Raw genomic sequence first — 13133 nt, forward strand, 5'->3', positions numbered from 1 at the left:
CGAGGAAACACGAAGCCGCTGACGGCTCCCCGCCCACAGACTCACTCACATCGGCCTGCCTTTCTCTGAGAACCGTAAAACGAATTCTGGGTGAAACAGCTCAGGGAAATTCTGGACGTTTATTTATACGTTTTCCAGCCTAGAAAATGTCAAAAGTGAAAAAATGTGACGTTCTGTGTGCGGTAAAGTTTGGTTGTATGACGGCGCATCGTGGACAGAACAAAAATGACAGAGCAGGGGGAATTTCCGAGATTTCTGTGATTCCGACATTTGACTGGAAAAGTGTAATTTCTTGGTGTGTTTGTTGGGGTGTTTGTGTGCAGCAGCCTCGAGGTGAATTTTATCTTCCCTCTGCAGTTTATTCAGTTGGAAATGTGTAAATAAAACAACATAAAATAAGCGATCAGTGGTATTTTACGACAGACATAACATTTTTTCTCCACAGCTTTTTCTTTTAAAAGGCCTGTAAGGTAAAATTTTTTTCTTTTAAAAGAAAAAACTGTGGTTAACATTCATCTGTAGGCCAAATGAACCTTTTTAATATATAACATTTTTTTCTCCTCCCTTTCCTCCAGCCGCTGGTTTACATTCATTCCACTGTGATATGAACATGAACTTTCAGAGACTCAAGTCTTTCTTCACTCCAGTTTTACTGCAGACTGTAAATCAGCCCATCTCGCTTCATATTGATCAATAAACCAACTTACCCGCGGTGAAACAGCCTGGTCAGATTTATTCCAGCTGCAGAAAATGTCAGAATAACAGTCAATAACTCAAATAATCCAAATGTTTGGTTAATATTCCAGCCTAAAGGTGACCTCTGACCTCCGAAAACACAGACCTGACCTTATACAGACCGAACTGTAAAGATTTTCAACAAGAAACTGATGATTTGTCCCAAAATCAAACTTAAATTGTGTTAATTTGGCTTGAGACGCTCTTAAAAAGCAGATCATTAAATTCTGATAACTGTAGTCAGGAGTCTCAGACTAATGATTATTTTCACTGTAGATTAATTTATCAGTCGTTATTGCAGCGATTGATGAATTCTTTAGTGTGCGACAGTGGGTGGTGAGGTCAGCGTGGTGTTGTCGTCATGGAAACCAGCTGGGAGAGGTTTGGCCGCTCCCCGTCCTCGGCGTGCACGCGGCTCAGGAAGTGGAGGGCGGGGCCGGTGGTTTTATGGCGGCTGATCTGTGGCGGCGGGCGGCCGCGGTTATTTTAGACGAGCCCGCTCTCGGGAACCCTCGTCAAAACCGTACGTCCAAAAATAAAGTGGCATTTTGTCCGGGCCGGCGTGCTGCTGCTTTTAAATATCACACAATCAGTGTGTGTGTGAGTGTGTGTGTGTGTGTGTGCAGGCCAGGCCCGCGTGCAGACACACACATACACTGATGATACCGCTGATCAGGATAACAATAATACGCTGAATTTGTCCTGAACTGAGGAAAAAACCCTCTTTGCAAACAGCAGTCAAGACATTTTACCTGTGGCCTCTAATGCTTACAGCTTTAACTTTAGATTTTTTCTTTTTAGTCTCAGGAATTAAAGGGGATTTTTCATTCCGAGTCGTCGTCTTTTCAGATTTTGATTTAGATATGGCGGTGATATGACGTGACGTTCTGGACCCAGCGCTGTGTCTCAAGCTGAGTTTATCGTGAGCTTTTAAAGTGCAGAGTGTGAATGTGATACAGAGAGTAATACTCTGTATCACAGAGCAACACAGAGAGAGGCACGGTTAGTGTCTAAATTGAGTCGTGGAGGTGTGTGTGTGTGTGTGTGTGTGTGTGTGTGTGTGTGTGTGTGTGTGTGTGTGTGTGTGTGTGTGTACTATAAAAATGTTTACTCTAATGAGGCGACATGCCTGCATGTGATCCAGAGGTTATTTCCATCTGCTGTCACCTAATCTGTCTGACTCGCCCCTCTCTCTCTCTCTGTCTCTCTGTCTGTCTGTCTGTCTCTCTCTCTCTCTCTCTCTTTATCACTCTCTCTCTTACATTTGTACAGTTTTCCATCTCAGCTGCGTGTGTCGGGTGTCGGCGTCTTGCTCAAGGGCACTTTGACGGGACGTTGGTGTTGAAACCGTAATGCTCCCCGCGGGGGAAGTCGGGTCGGTGAAGCGGCAAATAGGATGCAGCAAAACAAAGCCGATGTAAATGTGAAGCCTGCAGAGCAAACTGAAGGTTACGTGTGATGATCAAACACAAACTGCCTCAGAACAGGAACTTTGACTTCGCTCCAGAATCCCTTTCAGACCAACTGGAGGCGGGTTTCCGACGCGGCGCTGACGGTGCCTGACGGATAATAATCGCATGCCGACTCTTCTGTCTGACATTTCTCTGCAGACGTTAACAAGCTGCATTAAGTCCTGTCGAGGTCAAAGAGTCGACCCCGTGTCTGCCGACCCGCAGGCTGACAGCAGGCAGCGTTTGCTCTGCAAAAAAAGGAAAGTAAAAGTCATAAACAAAGAAATGACCCTAAATTAAGCAACCGAAAAAAGTGCTGAAAGTTTAAAAGAAGAAAAAAAGAAAATTTGAAAAAACTGAAAATTTGCCAAAAAAGAAAATATTTCTTACCTCTAACTTAATTTAAATATATAATTACAATAATTACAACTAGGTTTTTTTTGGAACATTTTTCCCCAGGTTTTTTGATAACAGTTTGCTCTTTTTCCCCCAATAATCAGGTCATTTTTTTTCTTTTTTTTTCCTTTTTTTTTTTTTTTTAAACAAGTGAGGCCAGTGTTCTCAGGTTTGAGCAGGTTAAAGGCTCCTGACAGGCGTCATGGTTGGAAACAAAGGGTTCAAATCTTCATGCGTTCAGGAAGTCTGATGTTAATGCAGGTTTCAAACGGTTAAAAAGAAAAAAAGAAACCCTCACCAGATGCCAGAAGTCATGTTGTGGTCAAAGTGTGTGTGTGTGTGTGTGTGTGTGTGTGTGTCGGGTGGTGCTGCTGGAGGGTCGGAGCCTAAATGTCGTTTCAACAGGTGCTGCTTTATGGTTTCCCCTCCCGCTCATGTGACGCTGCTGCACCGGGACGTCAGCTCGACTCCGGCTCAGGGAGCACGCCGCAGAAAATTTACATAAAGTAAAAAAAAAACCAACAAAAAAAAAAAACCAAAAAACGAAAACACTGGCGCCGGGCCGATGTTACCTGCCGGTTTTGGCTCATCATGTGGCAGCGTGACGGCTGATAAACCAAACAGACAGACGTGTTGCAGTAGAAATCACTTGACTCACTTTAAAGCAGCGCTATCATCGACCCCTCGCCATCCCGGAGGATCTTCAGGGGGTCAAAGGTCGACAGTAGAAGCCAAATAGAAGCGGTGAACTTGAAGATTAATTTGAGATGCAGCTCAGCTCTGTGTGTCGAGTTATTCTAGTCATTAATCTGGAATAAACACTGTGCTTTGGTTTTTATATACTTGGAGTGTATAAGGGTTAAAACATCATGATGGAAGTATATGAAGCCATTCCCGTGTTCAGTACCCATGTTAAACATATCTGGTGTGAAATTGAACCGTTTCTGACCACTTGAGAATTAATAAAGGTGGTCAACAATCTTCCAAAAATTAGCGCCTCATTAAGACATCAAGACCTTAAATAAGTCAGGCTTTGCAGACTGGATGTTGAGCGTTCTGTGTGGATATTGCTCAGAAACTCTCTCTTTGTCAGTCTGTCTGGAGCAGCAGAGCTCCTCTGATCGGCCTCGCTCTCCAGTTTGTGTCTGTAAAGTTTGATGAGGCTGTGATTCTTCCTTACCCCTTTTCCACCAAAGCGGTTCCAGGGCTGGTTCGGAGCCGGTGCCTGACTTAGCATCGGGTCTTTGATTTTCCACCGTCCAAGCACGGGCCAAACTGGTTCCAAGCAAGCACCGACTCCGAGCAGGGGCTAAACAGGAGCCATAGAAAGAACCGATGACGCGACCCACCACGTCATTGGTGGGCGGGGTTACAAAACAAAACAGGAACTGCAAACGCTATAAACGTTAAGCAGTAAGTCCCGAGAAGCCGTGGGTTACACTGATTTTACCACGGCATGGAACACGGCTCAGCCAATCACATTTAAGGATGGGAAGCACTCGTTTTATAACTAAACATAGTTGTCATTCGTTCCGACCATGAATACGGGCGGGTAGCCGGCAATAATTGTGTTTTTCGCCTCTGGATTGCAGTGTAGGCTTGTAAAGACACAAGCAGTTTTGCATGGCTAATAAATCCAGATCCTGCTCCACCTGGGGCCAGAAACTGTATCGGGAAAGCAGCTTTATATAGACACAAACTGTATGGGGAAAGCAGCGTTATATGGACACAAACTGTATGGGGAAAGCAGCGTTATATGGACACAAACTGTATGGGGAAAGCAGCGTTATATGGACACAAACTGTATGGGGAAAGCAGCGTCATATGGACACAAACTGTATGGGGAAAGCAGCGTCATATGGACACAAACTGTATGGGGAAAGCAGCATCATATCCAATCCAATCCAATCCACTTAATTTATATAGCACAATTTAACAAACACAAGGTTTTCCAAAGTGCTGCACAGCAAGATAAAACACCACAAAATATCACAACAAAAGCAGAATAAAAAGGTAAAAAAACACAGTAGGGTAACACGATAAAATAAGATAAGATCAATTAAAATAAAATCAGATAAAGTAAATAATAATAATAATAATAATAATAATAAAATAATAAAACAAAATAGGATAGAATAAATAAAATATATAAAATATGGACACAAACTGTATGGGGAAAGCAGCATCATAAGCTTGACTGAAACGTGGCTCACCAACATCATCCCCGACTCACTGATCAGTTTCAGCGGCTTCAGGACAGAGACAGAGACGCTGCAGCCGCTGGACTGTATGAGTGTGCGATTTTGTGTGTGTTGAAGTGATGAAGCTGCCGTGACAATGTAATTTCCTGCAAAGGATTAATAAAGTATCATTCATTCATTCATTCATGTTGGTTGTTGTGATTCCGAGCGAGCGTCTCGCACACCCATGTCATCACGTTTCCTGCTGACGTCATGACGTGGCTCTGACTTGGCTCCGCTTGGCTCTCGGCCGGTGGAAAAGCAAACCGGTTCTTTGTTGGAACCAGTTAAGCACCGGCTCTAGCACCAGCACCGAACCAGCACCAGGTTCTTTTTGGTGGAAAAGGGGCACTAGAGGTCACTAGAGGTCATTTTCTCCAGCGACGTCCAGTTGGACAAAAGTCTCTGCCTGCAGTGAAATGGCTGCTATGGGGGCCAACATCATCACACAGGAATCAAATGTGGCTCATTGAATCCACAAGAGTCTCAGCTTTCCAGTCAAAGCAACTGATGCAGCTCCAAGCCTGTTTGTTAAAGTCTGAGCCTCCACGGCCTCTGGAGGACCGTCAGCCGGCTGGAACAGTGAGGGGTTAAACGTGAGTCCATTAGAGTCCGATCACAGGACCCTGGGTTGATTCTTTGGTTTCTACTTGACTGTTTTTTCTGTTTTGGCTTTTTCTGGCTTTTGGTCCAGTGAAGCCAAACTATACCTTTGAGTAAAAGTAATGTGTCTTATTTTCCTGAAACAGAGGCTGTAAGATTATTATTATTATAATTATTATGGTTTTTAAACACTCTTGTTAAGGATAAATAAAGACTGAAATGACAGTCTGCTGTAAAAAATAGACTCTCCTCTGAGCAAGATATGATCTGGACAGCCGCTTATATCTCCTTTTTCTTTCATCGCCGCCGCTCAGAAGTTGTTTTTAGGCGAGGCAGGAGAGGAGCAGATTTAGCCTGAATGACGGCAGTTGTTTTCAAATGACAGAGCAGGGCTTTCTGCGGCCTGCAGGAGCCCTGTGGGATCACTCGAGCCAGCAAGTCCTGCTTTCTAATTTATTTCCGCTCCGTCCTCAAATCAGACCGTTCCCCTGATGTTCCCGTCAGAAATTACATTTGCTCGCTCGATTTTAATTCGATTTGATGCTGATGCCTTGATCAAAAGATTTTTTTTTTTTAAGATCACAGACAAGAATATATCAAATAATTGCATTTTTATAAATTATTTTGGAGTGAGGATGAATTGTGAAAAGGATTCAGGGAGGGACAGACAAACTTTCGAGAGTGATTCAGAAACGCAGCAAAGCAGATGGGGGGCTTTAATGTCGCCCGCCCGCGGCGCTCGTTTTAGATCGCGACTGACGCTGTTGTTTCTGGTGCGGCTCCAACGTCCTGACTTATGATTTATTTTTCACTTTTTGCCCCCCCTCTTTCAGTCATCATTATGAGTCTGTTGGATTTCTCCAGACATCACTGAGGTGTGAAGTGTCTCCGTCCCGTCCGTCAGTCCAGTTCTGAGCTTCTGTCTCTTTGAGTTCCTCCATCCAGTGAAACTTTTTACATTTCAGAGGGAAATCTTGGACTTGGAGCTGCTGTAGAAGTTTTTGAGTATTGATACTTAATGTTTTTCACATGATCCTTCAGCCCGTAAGACCAAAGCATGTGCTCTTATCTGCGTCATCGCCTTAGATTCCACTCGAGCGCTCTTTTACCATCTGGCTTCAAAGTCCCAGACGTCGGACTTTACCAGCAGCTCATGAACGCAGCGCAGTAGTTAGGATTGGAAACAAAAAAGGCAAATAAAGTAAAATTTGACTGTGGACAAAGATAAGGAATTTAAATTTTTTTTTTTTTTTTTTTTACAATTATAGCAATAAGTATTTAAAGCTGAGAAATTAAAATGTTTAAATAATTAACTAAATTAAATGAATAAGTAAAATAACGTAAAAATCGATAAAATGAAGATAACAATAAATAAAAACAAATAAAAACACACAGTAGGGATGTGGCATACTATATGAATGTTTTTTCTGGATGTTTTGATGTGACTAATGTAATTTAATGGTAATTTTAAATTATTTTTAGTTTCATTTTTTTTTTAAAACGGTGCTACAGAGACGCCGTGACCGACAAATTGTGTTTTCTGCATGTCAGAAAACTTTTTCATTTGCAAAAATCACACCATCATCATTCTAACAGTTTTAAATGTTTTTTCTAGTGAAAATGAAAATGAGAATGCAAAAATTCTCATTCCTAGTGAAACTGAATCATATCACATATCACATATGCCATATCTGCAAAATTAATCACTGTTTTTTTTACTGTATTGTTCAGCCCCAGTTAACTCTGAGCTGAGTATTTCCACTGTGCAGGTTGATATAGTTCAGTATCGAATGATAGGTGGTTATCGTGTCATTATCTAGATATGAACATACGACACATTAATACTGAAAAGGCGACGATATGGACGATGTCAAATTTAGGGTTATGGATCTGTTCTGATCAATAAAACACTGAGACGTAACTGCATCTTCCACATCCTGTTGGCATTATCCTCTTTTTTTTCAAGAATGCTTAATTTTCACTGTTGCTGCACATTAAATTTCAAATAAGTGTGAACCCATCGTATCGCTGTCCAGATATTTGGCATAAACACTGAGGCGTGAAATTTGGTGCAGCCTCGTATCTGCACTCCGCTGTAAAGCTGGAGCTCAGCTGGAGGTTAACGTCGGACCGTCCAGACGAAGCGGTGGCAGAGTGGGAGGGACCAGCGGTGTGTTTGGTGGCGGTGGGTTGGAGTTGACTCGCCCCCCCCCTCATGTTTGGCCGGGACAGAGCAAAGTTTACACGGCGGGACGTCCTGCCGGCAGCTGCTGCTCCGACAGGAATAATCACCCGACCCCGACGACACGCAGCCGTAACCTGATGAACGCTGTAGCAGCTGAGGTGGACCTGCAACCCCCCAGCATACACATGCACGCATGCACACACACATACACACACACACACACACGCACATTAAACAATCACTAGTTTTTTTTTTAGTGTTAAATATTGTCTGCATTTGATGCTTTCAAGAAAACACCACATATCCATTTTATTACTTTCATCTTCAGTTTTTTCAAAATGTAAGAGGCAACAACATTTTTAAAATTAACAATTTTTTAAAATAATCCCCCCACCGTCCACCTCCCAATTTTCCATGTCATAATGTATACCTATTAAATGTCTTCTTTCCATTTGTATTTTCGGTAGCACTATATTACAGCTCGGAAATAACACGGTAATAGTGGGGTGATAGTTTAATAATAAAGTGGCGATAATGAAATAATACCATGTAATTACCAAAGGAAAGACCAGTCTCAAAAAAATGTTTGATCTCAGAATTTCTGATTTATTTCTCGCAAATTTGTGACTTTATAATCTCAGAATGTGAGTTTTGTCCTTGTAAATTTACGACTTTTAATCTTGGAAATTCAGAGTTTTTTTCTTGGAATATTACCCTGTTTCCTCGGGTCTGTAATTTTTTTTCCTTTCAGTGGCCCTAACACACTGTCATGTTGTGTTGTTGATGATAATCCTGATTTATTTTGGTGGATTTGATCAGTTGTTGTAGTTATTACTCAGCTTTTCCTGCAGGGTCCCTACAGGCCTTGAAAATGCTTCCAAGTTTAGAAAAATAAAAGGCCTTAATATTTTTGAAAAGGCCTTGAAAATACAGATATTATTCCTATGAATTAACATGTAGCATTCAAATGCATCTGTATTTTCTCTCTGTTGTAACATGAGTTCATTTAAAAATGGATTTCATGCTGTGTGATTGTAAACATGGTCCTGTTTCAAGCCTAAAATCGCCAGTTTAAGGCCTTGAATTTCACCCAACAATGCCTTGAAGGTCTTTGAAAAGTTCTTGAACGTGCTGTCCCCGTTGTTTCAATCTGATTTAGACTCAAAACTCTCTTTCTGCGTTTTTGGTGTCTAGTAAACATCTCTGCCTCTGCCTCTCCGCTGTTATTTTTTTCCGCAGATATCCAGGAATTTTATGAAGTGACCTTATTGGACAGTCACAAATGGGCGGAGTCTTCCAAGGGGGCGGATCCCACGCCGCCCGTGAACCTGTGGGATTTCTCCAGCCTCCAAAGCACAACGGTGACCTCGGACACTCTGCCCAGCCTTAGCACCAGCATCGAGGTGAGTGTGGCCAACAGGTGGCGCCGCTCGCACGCAGGAAGTGGGAACTGAGACGCCTGGCGCCATCAGGCTGGGAAATTTCTGTCACAGTGGCACAATAAATCGGTTTCAATTTCCCAGCCTGGTAGTGATGTTGGGAAGTTTAGTTTTGCTTGTGGGACAGGAAGTGGACTTTGTGTCTTGTGAAATGTTTACTGAGTCACAGCAAATGTCTTAATATCAGGCTGAGAGGGGATTTGAATGGCTGTTTTAGGTTTCTCTTACACCTGAAGTGGTAAGCCTTCAGGTGTACCTGAACATTGAATAGAAACTAAGTGAGTCTTGAAATAAGTCTGAAAATCAAAAGGCAGCATCTCTGACAAGACCATACCTCCCAGTCTGATTACTGGAGGCTAACTGGCTGTGTCTGGCACATGTTGCTGTGAATAGTCTGAGGCAAATTTTTAATATGATGCTGCCTTTTGGTATCTGTTAAGTTTGTTAGTTTATGTTGAAGTCCCCCTCCTCTTCATTTATTAAGCCCCTAAAAAGCCTGAAATTAGCCTGGGTGTTACATATTTAGAGGGTTTTCCATGAGAAAACATCCCTTAGCGCCTTAAATGTACCTCTAAATTTAGCTCTCATTAAAAATGCGTGGATCTATGAATATGCAAATAGGCCCCGCCCCTCCCCGCCTGCTGGCACACCGGCTCGTAACCAGAGCTCTGTCCACACAACCAGGACGTCCTGTCTGGCCGGGACGGGACCTCCTCACTCTGTGAATAGAGCCCCCCCACTCAAGAAAATTGTACCGTATTTCATAATCTAACTGTGAAAAAAGTTTTTTTTATTATTTTTTCAGTGACTCTCTTATCTCGCTAAGTGGTTGATCTTTTCAAAATAAAACACTTGAGTGGGACAGCTCTTTTCATAGAATGCTGAATCTCGTCCCGCAACACCATGAAAAAAAAAAAAAAAACGTGAAGTGAATCTTTCAGGTGCAGTAATATTGTTGATGTGCTGCAGCCGTTTCCAGTTGGTCTTGTTGTTTCTTTCCAAATAAAAAACTGAGCGGCCAGAGCTGCTGCTAATGATATGCAAAGCAGCGCCCTGTCAGCTTGTGGCTGATTGGCTGGGGGTCCGTTCAGGAGACAGAAACAGCAGGAAAACACATTTTAGAGTGGAGGGGGACTTCAACACAGTGGCCATATTTATAAGGACGGTGTCCTTGTTGCTGCTGTCAGCTGGAAAAGATGCATCTGCAAAAAAAAAAAAAAAAAAAAAAAAAAAAAAAAAAAAAAAAATCAGGAATAAATCAAAGCACATTGCCTATTTATTTCTAGGTGTTTGTGTAAAAGTGGGGTTACATCACACATTTCAGCACGTAAACAAGTTTGCAGCTGTTTGTGTTTCTCCAGCTGACAGCAGAGATGTGTTTTCTCAGACGACCTCCTCTTTTTAAAAAGTTTAGAAACACGACGACCCAAAACTCCTGTCTGCTTGTTTACCAAACTAGAGGTGCAGAGCGGGTGTGTTAGAGCATGCTGGTACAGTGTGTGTGTGTGTGTGTGTGTGTGTGTGTATGCTCTTCCTATATGAACGCAGAGCAGCGGAGAAGCTCCTCCCATCTGCTTCCTGTCAGCTGATACTTTTGACGAGCGGTCGATCTTCTCCTGCTTCAAAAGTATTCGATGTGAAGCGTTTCAAAGCAGCGTGCTGTCATCATCATCATCATCATCATCATCATCAAGTTGTTGTTGTTTTGGTTCTTCATCATCACATCATCCAAACGCCTCGCATGCCGCTCACGTAGAGCTGCAGGGCTTCCCACATCAGATCACCTGTCAATCAAACGGCGTGGGCGGGACTTTGAGTTTCTCTTCTCTTCGCCAGTTCTTCTTCATCTTTATTTCAAACAAACCTGAACGTGTAAAAGATTTCTCTTGGTTTTATCTTTTTAGGGAAGTGACCATGAAGGCAGCGTGCCGATCACATGATGTTAGATCGCTTTAGGGGCGGGCAGCTTCCCCGTAGACTCGGTGCACGCTCCTTGTTTTCAGATAAGACTACAAGCCGGTGTTTTCTCTGCTCATCATTCATCAGAGAGGCAGGGCACTCATTTCTTTTTAAGACAATTGATGGCGTTACAAATTATCTGACAACAATCTGCAAGAATTGAAATGATATTGTTTTCTTTCCTGATTAGAAATTGATTTCAATATCAGATTTATTTGGGGGGGGGGCTTGGGGGAGGAAAGTTTTTGGACAACAACAGGAGATTTACCAGACGCTGAGAGGAGCTGTGAATCTTTGAGTTAACACAGATTCAGTCCGATTTGTAATTCATTAGCGAAGGATTTGCTTTGGGAGCTATTTTTATTTTTATTTTTTTTATTTTATTGTATTCAATTTTTAATTTTTAATTTAGTTTTAATATTAAAATTCTATTCAATTTGCAAACCATCATTCGGTGTCAACTGTTAGGGTCAGTACTTTTACTCCATATTTTATATCTAGTAAATAAATATGTAATGTACAACAATTTATTTTTGTTCTGAAATCAGACAAAAGAAAACAAGTGAATTTCCTGCACACTGTTCATTAAAAAAGAAATGCAGAAAGTTGCAATTAGTTCGTTTTTTTTCTTGAGAATCATGAATAAGTAATTTATAATCAATGCTTCAGTGCAGTGAATGGTTCATAGTGTTTATAACAGCACAAATGGAAAAGCTTTATGAAGTGGATGTATGCTGGATCACTGCAGGTTATAGGAGTCAGACAGAAACGACACTTTGTACATTTACTTACATGGACGTCTCAGATTATTACTAATAACCACCTGCAGTTTAGTGCCCGGTCAGGTGTGTAGTGTTGTGGTGAACTGTGGCAGGACGGCGTGTTTCCTCAGCTTGTTTACAGCGACACCTCACCCCTTCACCTCTTCACAGTGCAGTAAAATATACCGCATTGCCTCTCAGTCTCAGCAGGTGATTAGTGTGTGTGTATGTGTGTGTGTGTGTGTGTGTGTGTGCCAAGGGCGAGTGGCCTGTCGCAGGAAGGCAGAGCTGGCAGAAACAGTTGCAGCAGCTTCACCATTGGCCCAGCTTCACTCTTCACCTGTCTTGGTGCCCAGGTGCGCTGAAGCGTCACATGAGTTAAGAGCGCACGCTGGACCAGAGCTTCGCCATCGACCCGCTTTTGTTTTTGCTCCATCTGAACCAGCGGTCAGCCATGAGCTTTGTGTTATTTTTATCTTTATTTTGCTGCAGGAAGAGCATATATTATTATTATTGTTATTGTTATTTTTAGAGTATAAGGTTGTCTTTGCTTTTGCTGGAAACTCCCATCATTTCCCCAGAACCTGACAGCTGGGTCGCCTGTAGTCGAGTCACTTCGTTCTAACCAGACCTGAGTCAGATGGGTTCAAATGCCTTTTTAATTTAGTGTTTGTTTTATCCTTGTGGGAGTGCCAGATGGGCGGGGTTTACCACATCAGGACAAGGGTGTCAGGTACAGTGTCCTGAAGTAGTACTGCAGCTAATGATTACTTTCTATCTGATTATTTATTTATTTTTTTTTATTAATCAATGAATCATTTAGTGTCTAAAATTTTCATGGAAAGCAAGCACAGCCCAAAGTGACATTTTCGAATGTCTTCCTCAGTCTGACCAGTGGCCAACAAAACCAAAAGTATTCATTTTATGAACATATGAACAGAGAAAACGAAGACAATCTGAGCATCTTCCTGATGTGAAGTGAAGTTGGAATCAGACACTGGTTGGTGGTTTTACAGGATAAATTACAAAAGCCACTCCATTATCAAAACTACAATCAGTTTTCTGTCAATGAACTGACTGACTGATTGGCTCAGGGCGACGTTGCAGTGTAGCAGATTAACCTCTTGTCCCCGTTCACTCTCCGCCGTGTTGTTTTGTGTGGTAAACCCCGCCCGTCTGGCTCTGAAACAGGATATAAAGATTAGACACCATGTGACGCAGGTGTGGCGGTGAGCTGCCTGTTTGCATTGAATGCCTCTCTTTCTTTCCCTCCCTGCCCCGCCCCGTCTGGTTGTAAACGCACCTCGTCACGCGTAGGACTCCCCCCTCCTAAATGAAATCCTGCACACGTTGGCGCAGGCCAA

The 13133-nt window shown here is 42.4% G+C and overlaps 1 protein-coding gene across 8 annotated transcripts in view; it reads left to right on the forward strand.

Moving 5' to 3' along the window:
- Window positions 1-13133, forward strand: part of dlg1b (discs large MAGUK scaffold protein 1b) — a 159268-nt gene that overhangs the window by 12116 nt on the left and 134019 nt on the right. For all 8 annotated transcript variants that reach the window (XM_030074623.1, XM_030074616.1, XM_030074615.1 and 5 more), the window contains exon 3: window positions 8850-9013. In XM_030074623.1, the coding sequence (XP_029930483.1) occupies window positions 8850-9013 (164 nt within the window). The remainder of the gene's footprint in view (window positions 1-8849; window positions 9014-13133) is intronic.

The sequence above is a fragment of the Myripristis murdjan genome, chromosome 17 (genome assembly GCF_902150065.1).
Source record: "Myripristis murdjan chromosome 17, fMyrMur1.1, whole genome shotgun sequence".
Lineage (NCBI taxonomy): Eukaryota > Metazoa > Chordata > Actinopteri > Holocentriformes > Holocentridae > Myripristis > Myripristis murdjan.